The sequence below is a fragment of the Tripterygium wilfordii genome, chromosome 2 (assembly GCF_013401445.1).
Source record: "Tripterygium wilfordii isolate XIE 37 chromosome 2, ASM1340144v1, whole genome shotgun sequence".
In the NCBI taxonomy this organism is placed as follows: domain Eukaryota; kingdom Viridiplantae; phylum Streptophyta; class Magnoliopsida; order Celastrales; family Celastraceae; genus Tripterygium; species Tripterygium wilfordii.
In genome coordinates, this window is record NC_052233.1 from 1,000,177 (window position 1) to 1,026,610 (window position 26,434).

The 26,434-nt window shown below is 37.6% G+C and overlaps 2 protein-coding genes and 1 long non-coding RNA gene across 5 annotated transcripts; 1 reads left to right on the forward strand and 2 right to left on the reverse strand.

Moving 5' to 3' along the window:
- Window positions 1–345: 345 nt before the first annotated feature.
- Window positions 346–26,434, reverse strand: LOC120015480 (polyol transporter 5-like). 3 transcript variants are annotated; one of them, XM_038867949.1, is made up of 3 exons: window positions 2,084–2,265; window positions 1,645–1,991; window positions 346–1,528 (listed from the first exon to the last, which is right to left on the reverse strand). In XM_038867949.1, exons 1-3 carry the CDS (start codon window positions 2,232–2,234, stop codon window positions 476–478), a joined length of 1,551 nt encoding a protein of 516 aa, XP_038723877.1. In that variant the 5' UTR covers window positions 2,235–2,265; the 3' UTR covers window positions 346–475. The 3 variants fall into 3 exon arrangements, with proteins under 3 accessions (XP_038723877.1, XP_038723868.1, XP_038723859.1); XM_038867940.1 differs by lacking the exon at window positions 2,084–2,265 and adding an exon at window positions 26,155–26,434 and having other exon boundaries at window positions 381–1,528; XM_038867931.1 differs by lacking the exons at window positions 346–1,528; window positions 1,645–1,991; window positions 2,084–2,265 and adding exons at window positions 24,351–25,604; window positions 25,729–26,075; window positions 26,155–26,400.
- On the reverse strand, window positions 7,588–9,696 carry LOC120015499 (polyol transporter 5-like). Its single transcript, XM_038867959.1, has 3 exons — window positions 9,425–9,696; window positions 8,978–9,324; window positions 7,588–8,800 (listed from the first exon to the last, which is right to left on the reverse strand). Exons 1-3 carry the CDS (start codon window positions 9,573–9,575, stop codon window positions 7,748–7,750), a joined length of 1,551 nt encoding a protein of 516 aa, XP_038723887.1. The 5' UTR covers window positions 9,576–9,696; the 3' UTR covers window positions 7,588–7,747.
- On the forward strand, window positions 10,377–11,713 carry LOC120015507. The gene is made up of 2 exons (XR_005471769.1): window positions 10,377–10,793; window positions 11,490–11,713. It is a non-coding gene; the product is annotated as an uncharacterized LOC120015507 (long non-coding RNA).

Consider the following 26,434-nt stretch of genomic DNA (forward strand, 5'->3'; position numbering starts at 1 on the left):
ACCACTTAGTGTTAACATCAAACCTTATCGAAGCTATTCGGCGTATAATTTGATTACCTATGATTGTTTAGGTAAACCTTACCGAAGCTAGTCGGCGTATAATTTGATTAAGGTAACTGTGGAGTCAATGTACGAAAAATCAAATTGTAGATATAATGATCAAAACTTCCAAAGCCCTAAACATGCTAGAGGGTGTTCGGAAATGGTTGAAGTAGTTGAATAGGAGGATCACTATGACTATAGTGAAAGAAGAAAATGATTTATTTGATATCATGGATGATTTTTTTTCTTAAGAAAAAGAAATTAAAATATATCGAAATAATAAACTTCATTAATATTCGGGGCATTAACACAATCAACTAACAGGAACCAAAGATAAAATTGTTTGGTACCCTTTATTTAAAACTCTAAAAAAAATAAAAAAAAAATACTATGATACCTTTATTTACTAAGAGTCCCTTAACAGACCCTGACTCTAAGCTATATCGTTATTCCTATTCTTCTTCATTAAGATAGGTCTCCACTCAAATATTTTACCAAACAAGACCTCCATGTCCTCAAGTGTTCTCCCGTGCGTTTCAGGCAAACAGAAGAAGAAGAAGATCCACGACACTATTGCTATTCCAGCGTAAAAGAAGAAGGCGCCACCAATTGTCATCGTTTTGTACATGGATATGAATGTCATTGAGAGGACTCCACTTGTTAATCTATTCGCTGCCACTCCCAAAGCCATTCCTTGTGCGCGGAGCCTCAACGGGAATACCTCTGAACTGTAAACCCACGGGATGGGTCCGAATCCCATTGAGAACGACCCCACGACTCCTAATACCGAAGCAAACGCCAATCCAACGGCCCACGACACTTTTTGATGATTGTGATCGATGACAGTGAGGCTGACAGAGAGCGCTAGTAGCGACACAATCATGAAACCGTTGCTGCAGAGAAGCAACGGGCGTCGTCCGACTTTATCAAGCAAGAATGTGGAGATGAAGATGAAAAGTGTTTTGCTGACTCCAACGGCTATGGTGGCGAGTAACTTCCCATTATTCGATGTGATGCCGGCTTTCTCGAAGATACGGGGACTATATACTACAACCGAGTCTACACCAGACGCTTGTTGGAAGAAGAGAATACCAACCCCTGCAAGTAGGATGTGACGAACGGCTGGGGTCGGATGGAGCAGCAATTCCTTCCACACGCCCTCTCCGTGACTTTGCTTCTTCGGGACCTGAACAACGTCGTCGTTTTGGTCTTCTGGAATACCAGATACTTGTTTTATATCTGCTAATCTCAGTTGTGCTTCTTCAGGTGTATCGGATGTTTTGTCGAGAACTCGCTTTGCATCCCCGAGTCGTCCTTGCATCACCAGCCACCGCGGAGATTCCGGCATGGCGAGCACTCCTAAGGCGAGGAAGAAAGACGGAACCGCACCTATTCCGAGCATGAATCGCCATCCCAAGTTAGTCGGAAGCTTCGAGAATGCGTAGTTTGATACATAGCCAAGTAATACTCCACTATTTATGAAAACCTGTATACACAAAGCATATCATTCAAATATTCAATGGAATTTCAATAACTGAAGGAATAAATCTGAATTTTGTGTGTGATGACGTGACAGATCTTAAAAAGAGTTGTATAGCTGACCTCCGGGAATGATGTAAGGAAGCCGCGAATGGAAGCGGGAGCCAACTCGGCGGTATAGACGGGGGCAATCATGAGTGCGTACCCGACGCCTATCCCAGCGACGAAGCGGCCAACCATTAGGAAGGCATAGTTTGTGGCGAACCCCATGAGAATTGCCCCGGCGAAGAAGATAGCACCTGCCAAAATTATGGTGTACCGGCGACCGATCCAGTCAGAGGTTCTACCGGCGAGGCCGGAGCCAATTAGAGAGTACACACTAATGATACCGGTGATGATTTCAACCTGTGTATCGTTGATTTTCAGGTCGTCTTTGATGTAGATAACAGCTCCACTCATCACTCCAATATCTACAACAACAAGAAACATGGCTTATATCCACAACCAGCTAAGAAATCAAAAAGGAAATTAACAAAATTGGCACCGTTTAGAGGTAACTGACCGTAACCCATCAGGACTGAAGTCATGGAAGCCAGTAGTGTGCAAGCAAGAGCATACTTGTTTCGTTTTGGTCTCTTCGGAGGGTCAAAATCTGCAATTGTTTTGGGTTCTTGGCTGGGAACGGCAATGTTTAGCGCATTTACACCAGCCATCTCTGTGAACAAGAGAGAGACAGAGAGAGTTTTACAGACGGATAAAAAAACAGTTACACTCCTTATCCATGGCTATACTATTTATAGTGCCAAATCTAATTTTAGAGATAAGAACAAAGATGATCCAAGTTGATATGGATAAGATTAGTTCAAAGACAATAGAATTCTAAGGGAGAAACAGATTTTGCCTAGAGTTTGAGTAAATATTGGAGATAAACTCTACTCTACATATCTTTTCTTTTACTCGGCTAATAGCCTAATTCATCGTAGTTTGTTTTTTCTTCTGCAAAAATTGAGGGATGGATAGAATCAAAAATCTTAACTTTTGATTAATTCTCACTTTATTAATTATAAGAAAAAAAAAATAATTTAATGAGCCAATGAAATAATGCCATGACTCTAGAAGATTGGGAGTTTTTTCTTGAAAACTAACAGAATTTTAAAATTTAAATACATAAATAACATATATATAATTTTTATTACTAAAATAGAATGTGCCTAAAACACATAATGTGCTATTACCAGTAACATAAATCATAATTCCATTTGAATTGTGCCGCTGTCAGTAGTGCATTTCTATTTGGACTCTAAAAATAGCTAAATATTATAATTTTTTAAAAGTATTAATGAGAAACATTTTTAATCAACATATACAAAATAGAAGTCTATTGATAATGAGGTCTCTAAATTAGATAAGATTCAAATTCTTAATTTAATTTTAATCAATTGAATTCTTTATTTATGTTTCTTTTTCTCTATTTTGTTCATTCATAAAGTATTTTTTAAAAATAAGTTTATAATAAGATTGATTATTTTACTAAGTAATATTATTATAATGATCAATATTAACATCAATATTGATATTTAATTACGTTTTTTTTTATTTTTGTTTATTTTTAATTTTTCTTAAAATTTATCATAGGATAAATATCAAAATTAGTATTACTTTGAGGATAAGATTTGTTATTTTACTAAACAAACTTTGAGGATAAGATTTGTTATTTTACTAAACAATAATTTTAAAAAAATTTATCTAATAAATCCTACGTTTTTTTAACTTTATCCGAACTCAAGAGAAAAAAAAATAGGTTCAAATAAATTGTAATATTTGTAGGTTCTGTGAGCAAGAGAACAGTGCGAAGCCGGTGATTCGTAAGACTAGGGGGATTAACTGGTTATTTTGCTACTTGGACAGAGTATTGGGTGCTCCACAGTTGAAGTATTTCTGTAAGCATACAAGGAATCATCGAACTTGGGCTAAGGATCGTATACTTCATCTTGCATATTTTACTTTGTGTATACAGCTTGTTCCTTCTGGGCCTTTTAGTCGCTGAGTTGGGTTCATTCCTTGATGATTTTATGTTTCAGATGTACGGTATTGTATTGAGTCATGGCTAGTTCAGAGTGTGGTAAATTTGTCGTGGTTAATTAGAGACACAAAATAGCATGCAGTAGGAGTTGCTTTCTGGTTTTGCTTCGCCAACAACCCCTCAGCCGATCAAGATGGTTAAAGGTATGTATGTTCGAATTGGGTGATACCCAAATTCGACTCCCAGTTCCGAATGTCTAAAAAAAATTAGTGAATTGAAGTACTGTCCTTTTAGTTTTTATCACTCCCATTTCTTCATGGAAACTAATAGTACTTATCACTTTTTGTGATGTATTTGTTCTGGCCGTCTTTCCTTTGAAGACAATGAGCAAATCAACGTGGGAAAAGAAAGTTGATATTTAAAAAAGAAATGAGATTTGTCTGATGAAGATATTATTATATATAGCATTTGGTAGGAACTCCTTAATGGCTGCCACTTTCTCCACCTCCTCCAACAATTTTAGACGATGACTAAATTGTAACAAGCCCTATCTTTATTGAAAAATAAAAATATGATGTCACAAAATAAAAGTATGATGTGATGTGACAAACCTTCTAAATCATTGAATTAAAGACTCTCATATCCTAAATGAATTGTGAATTACAGAGCCTCGGATCCGATTTTGAGATTTGGATGGTATTTGGGTTGAGGATGAAATCCAGATTGTAAGCGATACACATATCAATTTAAGGCTATGAAGATTCGGCCTTTTTCGTTTTGGTAAGCCCAAATATTGGTGATCCCGATACCAATATCAATTTAAGGCTATGAAGATTTGGCCTTTTGTCGTTTTGGTAAGCCCAAATATTGGTGATCCCGTCATGAGATGACCGAGTGTCAGGCTGCCAACTTCATGATTCGTGTCTGCACCGATGCATACAACAAGTGACAATAGCTGGTTATGAATGGACATAATATCTGCAGCAGGGAATTGAGAAATCGAATTTTGGAGTTGGAGTTGTTAAATAATGAGTCATATTAGAAGAATTATTTAATACCTAAAAACTCTAAGGAAATGGGAAGTTATGCGAGAGGAAAGCGTAATGCATGTACCAATCAAGAGCAAAGCCAGCAATTGATGTTAGGGGAACAGTTTGAAGTTGACAGGGGTTCGGGGATAGAACCCTCGGAATTTTTTAAAGACTATTTACAATATATATTACACCTATTTAATTGATAACACATTTTATTGAGATTAATTATTAGGTATTTAGGTTTACCGAGAGTTGAGAGTCTTGAAATGAACTTACGATATAGACAAATATATATGCACTTACTAAAATATACATATAAAAATATATAAACACATAAGAGATATATACAAATATGTAGTAGTGTATATATATAAACATATATATATATATGTAGTGTGTGTATATATATATATGTGTAGTGTGGGGGGACCACATCATTTTTAGGGGGGTTGGGTGGGGGCTACAGCCTAGTGTAGTCCCCTCCCTCCGTCCTTGGTACCAGTTGAAAATATTAGGTGACTGGTATAAATCTTAGGTTTCTAGTCAAATATATTACTTGAATTCTTATATTGTAAACACTTGTAGACTATCTATATAGTGTTAGGGGTTGGGTTGGGGAGGGGGCTACAGCCTAGTGTAGTTCCCCCTCCCTCCGCCCTTGGTACCAGTTGAATGTACTAGGTGGCTGGAATAATTAACCCTAGCTAGGAAGAAATTTTATTCCTATAAGTGTAATATCTCTTGACGAATTTCCACTGAAGTATAGGGGATAAAGATCGTAGAAAAAGGGAGAGTGGAAATTTGGCTTCTTTGTGACCCTGTGGTGGGGTTCCTGCTAGGTTTGTAAAGGTACAATTTCATATCCATCTACTTCAAACCCATGACTCATTAAAGGTATATATTTGTAGTCATTGGAAATACTAACTACTGCAAGTCATGGTGTGGGTTATATATAAATATCCAATCTCTCTCAACCGATAAGGACTTTTAAGGACAAAATAGTGCGGGCAATAGGCCCATAGCGAATATTATCTTTGAGATGTTTGGATTGGGATTTATGCAGTGCTCTCACATGTATGTAAAGACTTGATCCTAAAAAGATCTAAACCCATGTCAACTTGTTGGCCCTCTATAACCGAACCCACAAGTTCGGGGGAGTGGTCACACTTGTATCCCACATCGATTAGGTATAAGTCATCAATGTGGTTTATAAGTAAAAATCAAATTCCTTTCAACCGAGAGGACTCTTTTAAGAACAAAAGTTTGCGGGTATTAGGCCTAGAGCAAATAATACATTTTTGAGTTGTTTGGGTTGGATTTTTGGACAATGGAACAGTGAATTTGCTGATTGCAATCACATTAGTCACTGATGGATTTTGATGCATTAAACAAGATGTTGCGGCAGATATCATCAGCAAGAATTGCTGATACTTGCTGAGATGTTTCTATTGTAATTTGTATCCTCAAGTCCAACCATTTAGATGGTAACATCAAACTTTACCGATCGAAGCTAGTCGGTGCATAATTTGATTATCAGGGCCGGCCCTAGTTATTTTGGTGCCCAAAGTGTTACGATAAAGTGATGCTTTGTCACAAAAAAATTTGTGTAAAGTGAGACGGTTCTTATACAAAGTGGGATGGTACTTACTTGCGATATCTAGTGAGAAAGAAGAGAGGGAGAAGCAGGGGCAGATTTAGAAAAAGATTTGAGTGGACTTGATTAGTGGTGGTGCAAAGAATTTATAGGAGATGGCCAAAAGTTTGGTAGAGTTTCAGCTACCCCCAATTTTTTTAAGGATTATTTACTGATATATATGTCAATAAAAAGTAATCAAAAAAAATTCACATATTAATATGAGAATGAAGTCTTACATTGTCAAATTAAACAATTCGATCTGATTAAATTCTAGTTAAAATCTCAAAACATAAAATGATCACATTTTCCCTTACGTTATATTTGTTTAGTCATGGGAATGAGAACGAGAATGAGAATGGGAGCAGGAACGGGAATGAAAATTCCTTAGATTCTGATGTTTGGTTGGTGAAGGAATTGTGACAGGAACATCATCGAGAATAATAGATAAAAGACTAAATTATCCAAATCTTCCTTAAAAAAACTAACACAGTTTTAGGCGTGAGATATGTATTTTAGCCAAATTTGTCTTAACCATATGGGATCCAGATTTTGTTAGTCAAGAGTATTATATGGGTTTTGCAATTTGGGCTTATGTCATGATAATATAACATTTTGTAATTAATGTAGTAGCGTCATCAAACCAAGCAATTTCCATGAATGTTGAGTGTCACTCTTTGATTGGATAAAATTTGAGTGAGATTGACTAGATGGATTTCCTTATCTTATCCAGCAATGAAACCCAGAAGCTTCCAAAGAGGACTCCTTGCTTGTTCATCATCGAGCCTCCATTAACAAGAACTCATCGAGCCCCTATTATCAATAACTCATCCTCTTGGCCAGGCGACTCTGCAAATCCATTTTGCTTGTCCAAGCTCGGACCTCGGTTGACTTGGATATCGACTGAGAGCTAGGGTATTCAAAGAGCATATATGCAAAGGGACAAAATTGTCATAACCTTATCAAACAAGTTCCCATTCTGCCGGGAATACAGAATTCCTGAGGGTGAGACGGGAATCCTCAATTCCGGAGATGAGCAGAACATGGATCAATTCCAGAATGTTGTATGTCATACCAAACGATGGAATTCTTTTGGAGAATGGAATTGAACGTTCCGTTCAGAACGGAACGGTCATACCAAACATAGCGTCATTCACCCATAAATTCTAGTGTCCACTATTTTTCATGGTTATGACATTTAATAGGTCATTCGTAGTAATTCATGGGTGGTTGAGAATAATTTCAAATTTGAATTATAAATTAATTATTTTCATCCCAATCACTCATGATTCATGCACGCATCGCCATGGATTGAGGTATCCGGTTTCTACACTATTGAAGAATTAAAAGAAAATTATACAAATAAGAAAAAAAAATTTAAAATGTTGAAATCATAATCTTCATTAATGTGGGCATTAACGCAATCAACTAACAGGAACCAAAAGATAAAATTGTTTGGTATCCTTTATTTAATTTCGCATTGACAAGAAAGTGAGCATTAGTTACCATTTAATAGTCCCTTAACAGACCCTGACTCTAAGCTGCATCGTTCTTCCCATTTTTCTTGTCCATTAAAATAGGTCTCCATTTAAAAATTTTACCAAACAACTCCTCCATCTCCTCAAGTGTCCTCCCTTGCGTTTCCGGCAAACAGAAGAAGAAGAAGATCCACGACACTATTGCAATTACAGCGTAAAAGAAGAAGGCGCCACCAATCGTCATCGTATTGTACATGGATATGAATGTCATTGAGAGGACTCCACTTGTTAATCTATTCGCTCCCACTCCCATAGCCATTCCTTGTGCGCGGAGCCTCAACGGGAATATCTCTGAACTGTAAACCCACGGGATGGGTCCGAATCCCATCGAGAACGACCCCACGACTCCTAATACCGAAGCAAACGACAATCCAACGGCCCACGGCACTTTCTGATGATTGTGATCGATGACCGTGAGGCTGATCGAGAGCGCTAGGAGCGACACAACCATGCAACCGTTGCTGCAGAGAAGCAACGGGCGCCGTCCGACTTTATCAAGCAAGAATGTGGAGATGAAGATGAAAAGTGTTTTGCTGACTCCAACGGCTATGGTGGCGAGTAACTTCCCATTATTCGATGTGATGCCGGCTTTTTGGAAGATACGGGGACTATATACTACAACCGAGTCTACACCAGACGCTTGTTGGAAGAAGAGAATACCAACCCCTGCGAGTAGGATGTGACGAACGACTGGGGTAGGGTGGAGCAATTCCTTCCACACGTCTGCTCCGTTACTTTTTCGCTTCGGGACTTGGACAACGTCGTCGTTTTGGTCCTCTGGAATACCAGCTGCTTCTTTTATATCGGCTAATCTCAGTTGTGCTTCTTCTGGTGTATCCGATGTTTTGTCGAGAACTCGCTTTGCATCGCCGAGTCGTCCTTGCATCACCAGCCACCGCGGAGATTCCGGCATGGCGAACACTCCTAAGGCGAGGAAGAAAGACGGAACAGCACCTATTCCGAGCATGAATCGCCATCCCAAGTGAATCGGAAGCTTCGAGAAGGCGTAGTTCGATACATAACCAAGTAATACTCCACTATTTATGAACACCTGTATACACAAAGCATATCATTCAAATATTCAGATCAATAACTGAATGAATAAATCTGAATTTTGTGTGTGATGACGTGGCAGATCTTCTTTGTTTTTTTGGATAAATCTGAGTTTTATTCAAGTTATTTAAACAATAAACAACAAAAAAAAACCAAATCCTCACAGTAAGCGGACCTCCGGAAATGACGTAAGGAAGCCACGAATGGAAGCAGGAGCCAACTCGGCGGTGTAGACGGGGGCAATCATGAGTGCGTACCCAACGCCAACCCCGGCGACGAAGCGGCCCACCATGAGGAAGGCATAGTTTGTGGCGAACCCCATGAGGATTGCCCCGGCGAAGAAGATAGCGCCTGCCAAAACTATGGTGTACCGGCGACCGATCCAGTCGGAGGTTCTGCCAGCAAGGGCGGAGCCAAGTAGAGAGTATACGCTAATGATACCGGTAATGACTTCAATTTGTGTATCGTTGATTTTGAGGTCGTCTTTGATGTAGATAATAGCTCCACTCATCACACCAATATCTACAACAACAAGAAGAAACATTGCTTAATTATATGCACAACTAGCTAAGAAATCAAAAAGGAAATTAACAAAAAAAGGCACCGTTTAGAGGTAACTGACCATAACCCATCAGGACTGAAGTCATGGAAGCCAGTAGTGTGCAAGCAAAAGCATACTTGTTTCGTTTTGGTTTCTTCGGAGGGTCAAAATCTGCAATTGTTTTGGATTGTTGGCTGGGAACGGCAACGTTTAGCGCATGTACACCAGCCATCTCTGTGAACAAGAGAGAGTTTTACAGACAGAAAGGAGAAAGAAAAGAAAAACAGGTATACTCCTTCCCTTGGAGTCTCCATGGCTACATTCTTTATAGTGCCAAATGTAATTTCCTTTTTTAGCTATCTACAGCCAGCAAGGAAATAATCTTTTCATCCGTTTTAAATTTTTTGAAAAATTATAGTGCCTAATTTCATTTCCTTTTTTAGCTATATAGAGCCAGCAAGGAAATGATCTTTTCTCCTTTTTAAAATTTTAGAGATTTTTTTGTTTGAGGAAATTTTTGAGAAATTAATGGAACATGATCTATACTTTCCCCTTTTCCTTATATTAATTAATTAATTACCTACTGTCTCACCATATATAGAATAGTCAAATACTATCTTATGCCAAAATTAATTCACTTTCTTATGTTGGTTGGTCCCACCAAATTTTTTTCTCATTTTATTCATAATAAACCCCTATTTGAACCCAATACCCCCCACCAAATTAAACATAAGATGGGAAAAACTTGATGGTACCAATTCTTACCTTTAAAAGTGTATTATTGTGGCCTAAGATAGTCTGTAATTATTTTATGTAAAAGGTAATATAGTAGGTAGTCATTTAATAAAAGGTAAGATAATGCGTTTGTGGCAGATATCATGTGAGATGGGATGGCTAAATATATCCAAAGGTCTACAAAAAAATTGGATAAGATTTCAATCCATTTTTCTAAAAACGGTAGTGATATACATACATAGGATTGGTGTACATAAAAGATACATAATGATGTGGCTGCTGACTGTATATGCTGACTAAGCAAATTCAAAAATCAAAAACCAAACCCTACAAATCACTTCTCTCTCTCCTCAATTTTACTTTTCTCTCTCCTCTCTCTCTTCTTCTCCTTTCTCTCACGCGATTCTCTCATTTCTCTCACGTCCAATAACGGACCTCTGCCGTCCGGCCACCGATATGAACGCCGTTGCAGCCAAAAGAAGCGTCCGGCCACCAGGAGCAATGCCCAGCCACCACTTGACGTCACCGGTTGTTGATTTTGTCGGAAATCCACCATGAAGCCATGGGTATCCACCAAACAAAATTCATAGATCCGGTTGATTCCGATGTCGATTTGACAGCCCGACACCACCAATGGACTCCCCTACGTGAGGAGCACTTAGCCCACCCCTTCGTCGACCGAAACGGCCACCGGAATCGGAGACCCACGTCGAAGGTATGTTCCAGTGCGTTATTACACTATACATTTGGCAGTGTATTTAGCATTTTCTGTTGATTGAACATCTTATGGATTACTTGTGAAGCTTGATAGTGGGTTATTGCACTGTCATAATGAAAAGTGTAATTATTTTGTTTCATGGTTTGTTTCTTGCCTAGCTTACCAGAAGATGTATTTTGCAAATAGTGTATTTAGCATTTAGTGTATTTAGAACATAGTGTATTTAGCATATAGTGTATGTTGCTGGGCTGCTCCTTTTCATGGTGTCCTGGATTGGTGAATTCTTGGTTCCACAAAATATTTGATTACACTTTCATTTTAGTAATGCATTTGTTTTATACAAAACCAAAATATTACATATATTGTAAGTTCCCATAATGTAGTTGCATTGAATATGTTAGTTTCCTTGCTTGATGGGTTTGATTGGTTCACTGTCAATGTGATAATGTTTTTAACATATGTTCAATGTTGTCTTTTTTTGGGTATACTTTGTTCGTAAATTTTTGTATGTATGAACAATGCTAGAACTACACTTTCATATTGCCTAATGTATTTATTGTGAGTAATTTTAAGTATGGACAAAGCTAGTAAAATTTATAGTTATGAACATTGATAGAACTTTTTGATGTCCTCTTATCTAGTTTGATATTCTTGTATTGGGATATTTTTTGATTTGATTTTTTATTCCCTTAGGTTGCAATTTCTCCTGGTTTGCTCATTCTTACCCTTTTGAAGTTGTTTGAAGGACTTGATTAGTTTGAAGGTGTTGGTTCAGGTCATGGGTATATATACAGAGTTAAATACACTTTGAATTCGCAATGTAATTATGATTTTGGTGTAAATTCATTTTGATTTACATTGTTGCTGCCAGACAAGGTAATTGAGTTGTTATTTACAATTATAAATGAGTTTGTCAAGTTCTTTAGTAGCAATGAGCCATTGGTGATTAAACTTGTCATTGCTTATTTATTTAGCTTTCCAATGGCTTATTACACTGTGCAATTGACAGTGCAATTGACAGTGCATTTAGCTCTCTGGTGGCTTATTACACTAAAATCGACATTTTATTTAGCCCAGTCCATTATTACACTGTGCAATTGACAGTGTATTTAGTCCAACAAAATCTTAATTATCAGGATAGGGAGTTGAGTTCAAGTTTACTCGGTGTGATAGAGACCCACATAAAATGTTGTGTACTCATCACAAATAGAGCCTATTGAGAGAGCAAGCTCGTTAGAGAGAGAGATGTCGAACGAAGTCAATGAAGAAGGGCATAACCATGGGAAGGACTACGTGGATTCTGGTTTGGGGGGGGGGTTTGAATTTCTTTTTGATGTTCTCTTATCTAGTTTGATATGCTTGTATTGGGATATTTTGGTGTAATTAGGATTTTGGTGTAAATTCATTTTGATTTACAATGTTGCTACCAGACAATGTAATTGGGTTTTTATTTACAATTATAAATGAGTTTGACAAGTTCTTTAGTAGCGATAAATCACTGGTGATTAAACTTGTCATTACTTGCTTATTTAGCTTTTTAGTGGCGTATTACACTGTGTAATTGACAGTGTATTTTGCTCTACAGTGGCTTATTACATTGTAATCGGTAATGTATTTGGCCCAATATGTTATTACACTGTGCAATTGACAATGTATTTAGCCCAGTGATTTATTACAATATGCAATTGACACTATAATAAAATAACAAGTCACCAATGACAGAGAGAAAAAAATGAAGAAGTAAAAGAGGTGAGGAGAGAGAGTAAGAAAGTTGGAGAGAGAAGAAAGAAGTACAAAAAGTTAAAAAAAGAAAAAGAAAAAAGCAAAAAGGTGGCTTGATGAGAGAGAAGCGGGAAATTGAATGTAAGATATAGAGTTTTTAAAAAATAATCTATGTGGCATGCCTAATTGGCATGCCACATAGATTATGTATCTTATGTACCCCATATATTATGTATCTAAGTCATTTTCCTTCTAAAAATTAAAAAAGGGCAAAAGTTATTTATTTGCTGTCTGTATCTATTTGTAAATATATAAAAGTAGAATATACTTAATCTTTTTTTTTCCTTCCTAAACTTCCAAGTTTTTTACCCCATTAATATTTCTATTAGTTAATTTATATCTCTCTACCAACATTTCAATTGAAATAACTAATTTATTCTCTCACTCAACATCTGTAATATTTTTAAATATTTTAATAAAAAATAAAATATAGATGATAATAAGATATAATATATATTAACCGACAAAATGTTTTTTCCTCTAAAATTATATAAACCATAAACTTATTAAAAGATAAGACTATTTAATTCTTATCATGTCTTGATTGGTTACTCATGCATTGGAAAGAAAAAAAAAAATAGGTTGGGAATAGAGATAGACGTTACATCGAATTGTGTCACTACATCGAATTTACCATTGAGACAGAAAATTTTATGATTTTTTTTAATGGTCTAAAAGACCAGATATCATTGAAAAGAAAACTAGACAAGAACAGATGGTAGACACCTAGCTTAATATCCTCCACACGAAGTGGGAATACAAATTGTCAAATACAGTACGACATGAAAAAAAAATCCCAAAGGTGTGGGAACTGCTAAATATATCTAAGGGTGCATTTAGTAGAGAGTATGGCTGACAGAGTATATACTGGAGTATATGCTATTGATATATGTTAGAGTATACGTTGATAATGTGTTTGGTGAAACTATAAAATACACTAATTAGACATAGAATGAGTTAATTGAACTTTTCATCATTGAAAGATACTCTTTGTTCCAACTCAATCATCCAACCTCACCATCTCTTTTGCCATTTTAGTCCTTCCTTGGACGACCTTACCCAACGATTGTGAGTTCTTCGATTTGGGTATTAGGGGTTTTAAGGAGTTCTACAGTTCTTTTTTACTCATATGTTCTGTTTTTGTGATTTTTATGAAATTATTTGTAGGTAATTTGTTTTTTTGTCCTTATATGCTTGTAGTTTGTTGAAATGGAACCTTCTGTTGAATGTTCTCTTGATGATGGGGATGATGATCTCCTTAATGCATATATGACATCCTTGGAAAACAATGTTGGAGGTTCTACTGTTGGCAGTTGAGATGGTGGTAGTGGGGATCGAAATGATGGCAGTGGAGATACTAGCAGTGATGGGAGTGGGTATGAGGAAAGTGATGCCGATGGGCATGGAGATAATTGCAATAATGGATGCAGAGGGGAATGAAGATGATAAAAGTGGTGATGATAGCAGTGGTGGTCATGGCTTGGGTGACATTGACAGTGATGAAGATTTTAAAGAGGTGCATGAATCAGATAATGAGGACATATTGCTCTTTCAAGATGATGGTGACAATGGCATTAGGAGAAGTAAGGTTGGATTTGTGTTCTGGTTCAGAATTTTGATATGTTCTATTGCATAATATTTTTCCAATGTGGCATGTATATTTTTTTTCACGTGGCATTTTTTATTTCACATTGGCGTTTAACATGCCAAGTAGGATGTGACTGCCCGTTTTTGCCAAAATCTATCCAAATGATGAAATTGAAACAAAATTGAACTTTGGATGACTGAGTTGAAACAATCTGAAATTGGATGACTGAGTTGGAACAAAGAGTATCTTTCAGTGATGAAAAGTTCAATTAACTCGACATAGAATATATGATGGTCAAATTACCTAAAAGTACATTAAATAATAACAAAATAATCTTATTGTGAGGGGCAGATGTCGTAATTGGACTTTGCATAGTGTATAATGGCAGTTGTCGATGGGCCGGCTTTCATTCATGAGTATTTGCTGTCAAGAGTGCTCTAATAGAATAGAAAAAGGCAAAAAGCAGTAATAATAGGCCTAAAGGCAAGAAACAAGATAAGATAGTCTAATAGAATAATAGTCCATGACCCACAACTGAAGGCCTAGGGTTCCAAAAGACAAGGGAGAAGAAGCTTCGAGAGTTACTTAATCGCAAAGATGGAGAACCTTAAGACCAGAGAAGGAGAAGGCAACCCAAGACAACCGAATATGCAAATTAAGCTTCAACAACCTGAAATTCAACTTAATCAAATCATGGATTACTTAGGAAGAACTGCGGTCTCTAGGTCATTAGGTCGAACACTAGGGCTCTGTTTGGTGGAGTGGGCCGCGAAGCGGTCCAGCTAGCAGACCCGATCTCGAGAACCGCTTCACCAAACAACCCTTACCATTGGGTGATACCGCCCGCAAAACAGGATGGTATTGGTACCTCCTTGTCAAAAAATGAGCTTTTCTGGGGTGGAGGGATGCTTTTTTTTATTTTATTTCTTTAATGTGGGACCCACGTGAATTCCACATGTTTTAAGTGATTTTTTTATTTTTCATGTGGGACCACGTGGATCTCACATACTTCAAGTTAAACTTTTTATTTTTTTATTTAAAAACTATGGGACCCACCTGTTTTAAATATTTAAATAATATTCATATAAATTAAATTAAATCCTTAATAAACTACAAAATGTGCTATTATTGTATTTAATTTTTAATAAATATTGTATTAAATTAATAACACTAATGAATTATTAATTCTTATAATAATTTATATTTATCCATTTATAATTATATATATTAAATTGTATTTATTCATTAATATATTTATATAATTCATATTATATTATAATTTAAATATTAAATTAAAGTAATTATAATTTTTACCCAATAAATTATACTTATAAATTAATAATAATACAAATAAACATATTTTACACAACCTAACCGCTAACAACAGTTAACAGATTCACCAAACACCTCACAGCTTATTTTGGAGCTTTAAGCTCAGTTTTTTTTTCACAGCTTAATAGTTAGCATTAAAAATCAACACAATCACTTTACCAAATGAGCACTAGATGTGCCTTCTTCGTGCTCGCTCTGATCGGTACCCGGCAGCCCCAATTCTCAAGCACCACACCTCCACTTTCCATTTCTCTAAGAACAATCTTTGATCACACAAAACCCTTCTCGATTCCTTTGTCAAGTTTGTGTTGTCTTGTGTGGATGAGATGACTATAGAAACCATTGGACAAAGCTCTGTATTCAAACATGACTCAAACAAGTCTAAATCACCTCATGTCAGATAACACTTGTCTCTAGCATAGTAGCCTTGTGTATTGTCAACACCGATGTACAGCTATTCTCTAAACCACATCATGATAGGCATAGTAGGCTTGTGCATTGTCAACACCTATGTACAACTATTATCTGTAATTGGACCGTTACTTCAACGGTCATATTTATGTGTTTATATTTCTTTAGTTGTAACTAATTTCATACATGAAAATATACTGAATTCCAATATTCTCAACATTGAATCTTTTATGGTATCGGAGCTGGTTCGAAACCAAACACAAATATCAACTTCCCTTTCTTCCTCCACGGCTACCATTACAACTGGTAACAATGGGGATGATTTATCTATAGCTCAAACACAAAATGAGAAGCCTATTATTGCCATCAATGCGAGCTCACAGTTAGCTGTGAAGCTCAAGACCACAAATTTCACTCCATGGCGCCTTCAGTTTGTGACTGTGCTCAGAGGATACAAGCTCATGGGCTATGTGGATGGAAGCTTTCCCTGTCCACAAGACTATGATGTTGAAGGAAAGGAACATTGGATTTGTCAAGATAGTTTGTTGTTGAATGCCATAGTTGCTTCACTACATGAATCCACACAACCTCTACTGGGAGATGTTTCAACCAGTAAGGAGGCTTGGACAAAGCTTCACAATTTATATGCCAACAAGTCACGATCCAGAATTGTTCAACTCAAACAAAGTCTTGTGAATGCACAAAGGGGAAACAAGAAAATAGAAGAATATCTCAATGATGTCAAACAAGTTGCAGATGAACTTGCCTTGACTGGAAATCCAGTTGAAGAAGAACATCTTGTCATTTTTATTCTCAATGGACTTGGTGCCGAGTACAAGGGTACCGTTGAGTCTGTCAATGGAAGAGAGAATCCCATCTCTTATGAGTCTCTTAGGTCCTTGCTGTTAAGTCAAGAGGCCTTTCATCTTCGACTAGAACAACACCAAGCTCAACTTGTAGCTACTGCAAATCTTGCACAAAATCAGAACACTCAACAACCACCAAGGCACTATGGACACAATCAATTTCAAAGAGGATCCAACTCTCGGTACCAAAGCAACTACAGGTCCAACAATAGTGGCAACCGCCAACAGCAAACATCATTTCAAAATCACTCATCTCAAAACAATGCAAATTATGGAGCGTCTGGCTACTCTAATAATGGAGGCAATCGTCAAAGGTCACGCATTTTTTGTCAAATTTGTGATAAACCAGGTCACTCTGCCCGTACTTGTAGAAAACTCAAAATCTATGTCTCAGAAAATATGCCATCTGCCAACTATGCCTCCAGTGTTCCCGGTTCCAACACTTCCACCATTCAACCATGGCTAGTTGATTCAGGAGCAAGTCACCACATGACAGCTGACATTGGGAACCTCTCCATCAACTCTGAATATGGAGGCACTGATGAAGTAAAGATAGAAGATGGCTCAGGTTTGAAAGTCACACATCAAGGCACTTGTCACATACACACTCCCACCCACACATTCACTCTTGCACATACACTTTGTGTCCCTCATCTCAAAAGAAATTTATTGTCTGTGCATCAATTTACAAAAGCTAACAATGTTTTGATTGAATTTCATCCTGAATTTTTTGTTATTAAGGATTCAAGGTCAGGAGTTTCACTGGCTAGGGGTCCATGCGTTGAAGGAATCTATCAGTTTGGTTCTGTGCCATCTACGACTGCTTTGGTTGCCCACAAATCAAACTTGGATGTTTGGCACCAGCGTTTGGGCCATCCAAACTCTGCTCTTTTATCTTACTTGTTAAAAACTGCAAATTTATGTCCTGACCCTTCTTCTTCATCTCTATCATGCAATTCCTGTGATATTAATAAAATTCACCGGTTTCCCTTTGGCCTCTCTACTGTTAACAGTACCCATTCTTTAGAGGTTATTTACTCTGATGTATGGGGGCCAACATCCACAGCATCCATTTTGGGACATAAATACTATGTTTTATTTGTAGATCATTTTACAAGATACACTTGGATTTTTCCTTTATTTCACAAATCTGATGTGTTGTCTGTCTTTATCCAGTTTCAAAGGCTAGTTGAACGACAATTTGATGCTAAGATTAAAACGTTATATACAGACAATGGAGGGGAGTATGTCAAACTTCAACCCACTCTGAACCAGCTTGGGATATCCTGGAAACAATCTCCACCATATACGCCACAACATGTGGGACTAGCAGAAAGAAAGCATAGACAAGTGGTTGAGACTGGCAAGACACTACTCGCACATGCTCACCTTCCTCCTGTTTTTTGGTCTTTTGCTTTTGAGGCTGCAGTCTATCTAATGAATAGACTTCCGTTGACTACCACCAAACCATGTTCACCTTACCAACTTCTGTTTAACACTCTTCCCAATTATTTCAAACTAAGGACTTTTGGTTGCCTTTGCTACCCTTGGTTAAAACCATATACTACTAACAAACTTGAACCCAAATCCTCTCCATGTATTTTCCTTGGATACACCACCTCTCAGAGTTCATTTAAGTGTTATGATCCTAGCACAGGAAAAATCTACCTATCATGCCATGTTCTATTTAGAGAGAATATTTTCCCTGGTACGTCCTTGTCTACAGGCTTAAAGTCTACCACCTCTACTAACACTCCTACTTCTCTTCAAGGTCCTTTACCTAACCCCACCACTAGTTTTTCACCTCCACCTATTGTCTCCAGCACATCCTCTCTTACTAACACTCCTACTTCTATTCATAGTCCTCTACCTGACCCCACCACTCCTTTTTCACCAACACTCACCGACTCCAACACATCCTCTTTTTCCAACTCTATGGTGTCTTCCTCTAATTTACCTCCATCTACTGCTTCTCCCACTCACATCACATCTGACTCTTCTATTGCTCCCATAACATCCTCTTCCTCTATCCCTCCATCATTTCCACCCACTCCTCCACGTACCCATACCATGGTTACTCGATCCATGAACAACATCTATAAACCAAAATCTCTTAATCACAGTACTCTACATCCTATCTCTGAAACTCTTGAACCTCGAACGGTATATCAAGCATTAAAATCTCCTCATTGGGTCCAAGCTATGGAAGAAGAACTCACTGCACTTAGAAATCATTCCACGTGGATCCTTGTGCCTCCTGATTCTACTTATAAACCTATTGGTTCTAAATGGGTATTTCGTATCAAACGTCATCCTAACGGTTCCATTCAACGCTACAAAGCACGTCTCGTTGCTCAAGGATTCCTCCAGCGTCCTGGTGTGGACTACAGTCAAACGTTCAGTCCAGTTGTTAAACCTACAACTATTCGACTTGTCCTCTCAGTAGCAGTCATGAATCATTGGCCTCTCAAACAACTTGATGTAAATAATGCGTTTCTTCATGGATCTTTGTCAGAGACTGTTCTTATGAAACAACCTCCGGGTGTCATTGATAAACAGAAACCACATCATCTCTGCCTTCTTCAAAAATCAATTTACGGGCTCAAGCAAGCTCCTAGAGCTTGGTTCACTACCTTACGGGTTGCTCTGCTCCAACTGGGCTTTATAAACTCTAGAGCTGATACCTCTTTATTTATTTATCATTCAAATCATATTACTGCTTATATTCTCGTTTACGTTGATGATCTTATACTCACTGGCTCTGATCTTACCTTTATTCACAGGGTCACCAATGCATTATCCTCCAAGTTCTCTCTCAAAGAATTGGGCGATCTAGCTTATTTTCTTGGTATAGAAGCGGTTCGCACCGATGATCAATTATTCCTTTGCCAACACAAGTATATTCGAGAGCTTCTAGATCGCGCTGCCATGACTTACTACAAGTCTATTGATACTCCCTTGCCTGCTTCCTTCAACTTATCTTCACATAGTGGCACGTCTCTTTCTGATGCCACTCTCTATAGACAATTGGTGGGAAGTCTTCAATATTTATCTCTTACCCGTCCAGACTTGAGCTATGCAGTAAATAGACTTGCTCAGTATCTTTCACATCTCACCACTAGTCATTGGGTTATACTCAAAAGACTGCTTCGGTATCTCAAAGGAACCATCAACCATGGTCTCATCTTTCAGTCAGCCTCCTCTTGTATTCTACGTGGTTTCTCTGACTCCGATTGGGCTGGAAATCCCGATGATCGATCTTCTATTTCCTCTCACATTATTTTTCTTGGTTCCAATCCCATCTCCTGGAGATCCAGGAAACAAAAAGCCATCGCTCGTTCGTCCACTGAAGCAGAATATCGCTCCCTTGCTGCCACTGCATCAGAGGTTGTATGGATCACCCATCTTCTTCGAGAATTACACGTGCCTTTGGTTCGGTCTCCTATTCTCCTCTGTGACAATTTGGGTGCTACTTATCTTAGTCTCAATCCAGTGCTCCACTCGAAGATGAAACATATTGCCATTGATCTTCATTTTCTCAGAGACCTTGTTCAGAAAGGCATCTTCAAAGTTACTTATCTTCCCACTGAGCATCAACTGGCGGATATTCTCACCAAGTCTCTACCTCGCAATCGCTTTCTCCAATTGAGAGCCAAGATCAGTTTACTTGATGGTACCCTGATCTTGCGAGGGCGTATAGAAATCATTGGACAAAGCTCTGTATTCAAACATGACTCAAACAAGTCTAAATCACCTCATGTCAGATCACACTTGTCTCTAGCATAGTAGCCTTGTGTATTGTCAACACCTATGTACAGCTATTCTCTAAACCACATCATGATAGGCATAGTAGGCTTGTGTATTGTCAACACCTATGTACAGCTATTATCTGTAATTGGACCGTTACTTCAACGGTAAATTTATGTGTTTATATTTCTTTAGTTGTAATTAGTTTCATACATGAAAATATACTGAATTTTAATATTCTCAACATTGAGTCTTTTAATGACAGCCAAAGTCACGATGGAGAGCCAAAGATTGTATTCAACAGACAAGAAACTGAAACGTGAGTGAAGGGTATGCGAGGGAAAAATGATGCAGCGTGTAAAAATACTGTCTTTTTCGAGCATCTGATTTTTTAACAGAAACGACAACATATGCACTGTCGTTTCCTGCTCGTTTGGTGGCATAGTGTGCGCCAACGTTTCATGCTGGCGTGAAACGCTTGCCCACGCCCTACCAAACGGGAAAGGTTTACATTACATAGATATTATGTGAGCTGGGAATTGCTAAATATATCAATCCATTACATTACATTACATCATCCTTTTACTTAATTCTTCAATTAATTTATTTATTTTAAGTCTAATATTTTATTAACTCAATTTTTTACCCAATCATAAATTTTGATTTACTTGCTTAATCTCAATATTAAACATGTAGTTACTAATATATTAATTATCATTTAGGTGTTTTGGAATTATTAATCAATAATTACAAATAATTTTTATAATTAGTTGGATTAATTGAACTTTCAATTAGTTATTAGTTTCGAAATTTATAAATAACTTAATCTCATTAATTTATTGGGACGATGTAAATTTTGACAAGATTGTAGGGTTTACGGAGTGGATCCGCCATGTAACTTGTTGTGATGAGACTGGGTCAAAGATTCTCACCCCGTTCAGATTATGAGGTGAGGTGTCATAATATTGGGGTGCGGTAGGAACAGACCGATCCACCCCGTTCCGCCCCATTGACAACCCTAACTCACACTCATGATTTATGATTTAGTTTAGTTGTAACTTGTAACATGATTCTCTAAAATGGAATCAAAAAAAGTAATTAACTAATAATAAGATTTTTTTTCTAAAAATATTAATGAGAAGAAGAGTTCAACTATTACAAAAGTTGAGCCCAATAGAATTGCCGCGTAAATCTCTACAACGCAAATGGACAATAAGGCTCTTAAGTTCAGTCCATCAATTTGTAGTCCAGATGAAGGGCCCATTGGACCAAGCAATTAACATAGAGTGTTTTCCAACATTAATTAACCTTAGCTATGAAATAAACAATGAATTAATACGTAGTCTAACGTTTCCCTATCTAGAGATTGTGTGTTTAATTCCTAGTTCCTACCAAACCCATGAGTTTTTCATGTGCTTATCTAGCATGCGTGATTTACAGACCGTTGCACCAGCCCATAGGCGGACCCTATGCACATCCAAAAGATAGTGATCATATTGTGTGCTCTTGAATATATTAATCTCATATGTTGTTCAATTCACTATTTGTGCTTAATTAGAGCATTGGCCAAATAAGTTGAGTTTGGGAAAGCAAATCATGATATAGAGTGATCAAGCATGAAATATGTTCACACAATTGCTATGTTATATTTTTATACTTGGATCTTGGAATGTTTGGCATAACTTTCCCCTTTAATTAAGAAAAGTAAGTATAGTTTTATGTCAACACACCTTAGACATGAAATCAGAAAAACTTAGAGAGCAGTTTTAAATTGAATGAATGGTAACCCTTAGACATGAATTCACACCTTAGACATGACCATCACAAATCTTTGTTGTTGGGAGACTTAAATTATTAATTTTCTTTTGAATAATGTTCGAGATCCCAAATTGTGATTCCCGTTTAACCCCCAACTAATATGGAGTGTTAGACGTTAAATGAACCCTACATGAGTGTTTATAATCAATGGTTATATCACATGCCACAGAGATTTCAGGGTAAAATATGAATCTTATTTTGGGTGAGTGTTGGGACTTGGGAGGCTCAAATTTAACTTGCTACATTTGTGTATACCTCGTGAATAAGACGATATTCAAATATAGTTTAGGTTCAAATTATTATTTTTATTTTAGTTTCATTTTGATATAAAACTATTGTAGAACCGAAATATGTAAGTTTATTTTGACTGAGAACGACGAAATATAAGTTTGCATTTTAGATATCTGATATGAACTGTCAGACCCGTACATCCAGAAATTTCTCACCTAATGATAAGATAAATTGGGCCAAAACTTACAAAAAGAATATTATAAACGTTTTTAAAAGAAAGAGTGAGAGAAATAAATTTTTTTAAAAAAAATCCATAAATGTTTCAAATCACATTCATCACAAAACTACTTGACCTCAAAAAAAAAAAAAAGAACTCTTTGAACCAAAACACCTCTACACAATATTCCTCCCACAAGTCAACAAACAAAACATTACAAAATTTGACTAGCTCCTTGAGTTGATCATATAACCAGCAGAAAAATAAATGGAACCAGCAAGCAAGCTAGATCACATTCAAGATAATTATACTTATAGTTTGCCATAAATATGGGAAATCTAAAATCTTGAGGTGGTGGGAATTAGGTTCAACCATCACCTAACTTTAATTTCCTTGAACAAGACAATATTCAAGTACAAGTAGGATTGGGGAAAAATCAAAAGGCATATTTGATTGCCCTGCAGCTGCTCTCAAGAGAAGAAAAAAAAAATGTAAGCTATCATTTTAGTTATTGAAAGATATATCATATTCCTTCTTTCTTTTTTTTTGTGACAAAGTGATCTATGTCTTGATTTTTTTTTCTTTTTAAGTGAAAGGATTGGTATAAAAGACATCTCTCCATGACAAAAAATGGCATATGAAAAATATTAATTTATTAAAAAATATATGTAGATACTTTCTGCAAAACATGAGAAGCTAGTTTCTCTATTATTTTTCTAACGAGGACAAAACAACAAAGAAAACAAACCAACATTTGATCCAAAATCAATAACACTGAATCCGTCAGAAAATTAGAGAAACCTTTTCAGGGTTTTGATATATTTCATAAAATGAAAGATAATGATCACTAGGGTAGGTTACAATCCTAATATGATAAAAATATAAAAACATAAAATTACAAAAATGTCCTTAAAAACAATAAACGATTCATTTGAAGCTCTAAACAATGTAAGTCCACAAAACTAGGGTGCGGCTAGAAATCGAAGATGACTAGTCCTGCTCAGAACTTTGTTTCACTTTAAATAGTCAAATCTCATCGAATTCTGATAATATTGCGAATTTCAATCCCACTAGTCAATATTATTGTAATTAAAGCAAACTTCTCAAATGGTCCTATATCTATTTCATCATTAGAAAAACATTTGCAATGAGAATCATGTCCAAAGTAAATTTCCTCTTTTGACATATATAAAGTGATCTATTTGGCCCTAGTCCTTCAGTCTTTTGGCACACCTATGACCTATCCAACAACAGACAATTTATTCCAATTAAGTACCCCACAATAGAAAATTATAAATCTTCGACTCCAAGCATAGGAAAAGAAGAAGCCACACAATACCCTATAGTCCACCGGAAATCATGATAAAGAAGAAGCCACACAAGGAAAAGAAAGACGACAGAAGAATCATTAATGTAGTATTTTGTTTTTTCTTAAGAGAACGATAATAGCCATGTGAAAGTCACTTCAGCAAGTCCGCCATGTCAACACCGTAATTTTGACTCGGGACATCAATGAGGCACAAAATCAAAGTTTAAGGATAGAAACGAGAAAATTAAAGACGTATATATATCTTCTCATTACTTCTAAATTGATCTTCATCATCCACTTCTTCAATGTTCTTCTCCAACATTTTCAAGAGGGATTGGGATCCACAGTAAAATACAAACTAACCATTAAAAAAAAAAGAAAAAAGAAAAAAAAGATGACAAGTCTTAACGTAAATTGACCAAACTACCCATAGTTCCTACTTCCCTGAGTCTGACTCTTTGTTGGTATCGTTCTTCCTATTCTTGTCCATTAAAATAGGTCTCCATTTAACAATCTTACCAAACAAGACCTCCATGTCCTCAAGTGTTCTTCCGTGCGTTTCAGGCAAACAGAAGAAGAAGAAGAGCCACGACACCGTTGCAACCGCCGCGAATAGAAAGAAGGCCCCACCAATTGATATCTTTTCGTATAAGGATATAAATGTCATTGAGATGACGCCACTTGTCAATCTATTAGCCGCCACTCCCATACTCGTCCCTTGCGCGCGTAGCTTCAACGGGAATATTTCCGAACTGTAGACCCACGCGATGGGTCCCAATCCCATTGAGAAGAACCCCACGACTGCTAATACAGAAGCAATCGCCAATCCAACTGCCCACGTTACTTTTTCAGTATGGTGATCGATGATCGTGAGGCTGAGCGCGAGCGCTGCTAGCGACATAATCATGCCACCGACGCTGCTGAGAAGCAACGGTCGCCGTCCGACTTTATCAAGTAAGAATGTGGAGATGAAGATGAAAAGTGTTTTGCTGACTCCAACGGCTATGGTGGCGAGTAACTTCCCGTCCGTTGATGTGATTCCGGCTTTCTCGAAGATACGGGGACTATACAGTACAACCGCATCTACACCAGACGCTTGTTGGAAGAACTGAATTCCGACACCGGCGATGAGGATGTGACGAACGACTGGGGTAGGGTGGAGCAGCAATTCCTTCCACACGCCCTCTCCGTGACTTTGCTTCTGGACCTGGACAACGTCGTCGTTTTGGTCTTCTGGAATACCAGCTGCTTCTTTTATATCTGCTAATCTCAGTTGCGCTTCTTCTGGTGAATCGGATGTTCTTTCGAGAACTCGCCTTGCGTCGCCTAGTCGTCCTTGCATCACCAGCCACCGTGGAGATTCCGGCATGGCGAGCACTCCTATGGCAAGGAAAACAGCCGGAATTGCACCGACTCCGAGCATCAATCGCCATCCCAAGTTAGTCGGAAGCTTCGAGAAGGCGTAGTTGGATACATAGCCAAGTAAGACTCCAGTGTTTATGAACACCTGTATACACACAAATCATATAATTCAAAAAATATTCAAAGGAATTTCAAAAACTGAATGAATGAATTTTGAATCTTGTGTGTGATGACGTGGGCAGATCTTGGATAGGAGTTATATAGCGTACCTCCGGGAATGACGTAAGGAAGCCACGAATGGAAGCGGGAGACAACTCGGCTGTGTAGACAGGCGCAATCATGAGTGCGTAGCCAACGCCGATGCCGGCCACAAAGCGGCCCACCATGAGGAAGGCGTAGTTCGTGGCGAACCCCATGAGAAGAGCCCCGACGAAGAAGATAACGCCAGCGACCACTATGGTGTACCGTCGACCGATCCAGTCAGAGGTTCTGCCGGCAAGGGCGGAGCCGAGTAGAGAGTACACGCTAATGATACCAACGACGACTTCGACTTGGGTGTCGTCAATTTTGAGGTCCTCTTTGATGTAGATACAAGCTCCACTCATCACTCCAATATCTATAACAAGAAAAATTTGCTTATATCCACAACTAGCTAACAAAAATCACAGAAACAGTAACGTTTAGAGGTAACTGACCATAACCAAGCAGGACTGAAGTCATGGAAGCTAGTATTGCACAAGCAAGAGCATACTTGTTTCGTTTTGGTTTCGTCGGAGGGTCAAAATCTGCAATTATTTTGGGTTGTTGGCTTGGAGCTTCAACGTTTAGAGCATTAGCACCAGCCATCTCCCTGACTGAGAAAGAGAGAGTGTGTGTTATCAGAGATTTTCCCAGAAAAACAGGTTCACTACTTCCTTCTTCCTTGGAGTTTCAGTTCTGTGAGTAGCCGTATGGGGGTTGGCTTAAATAGACAAA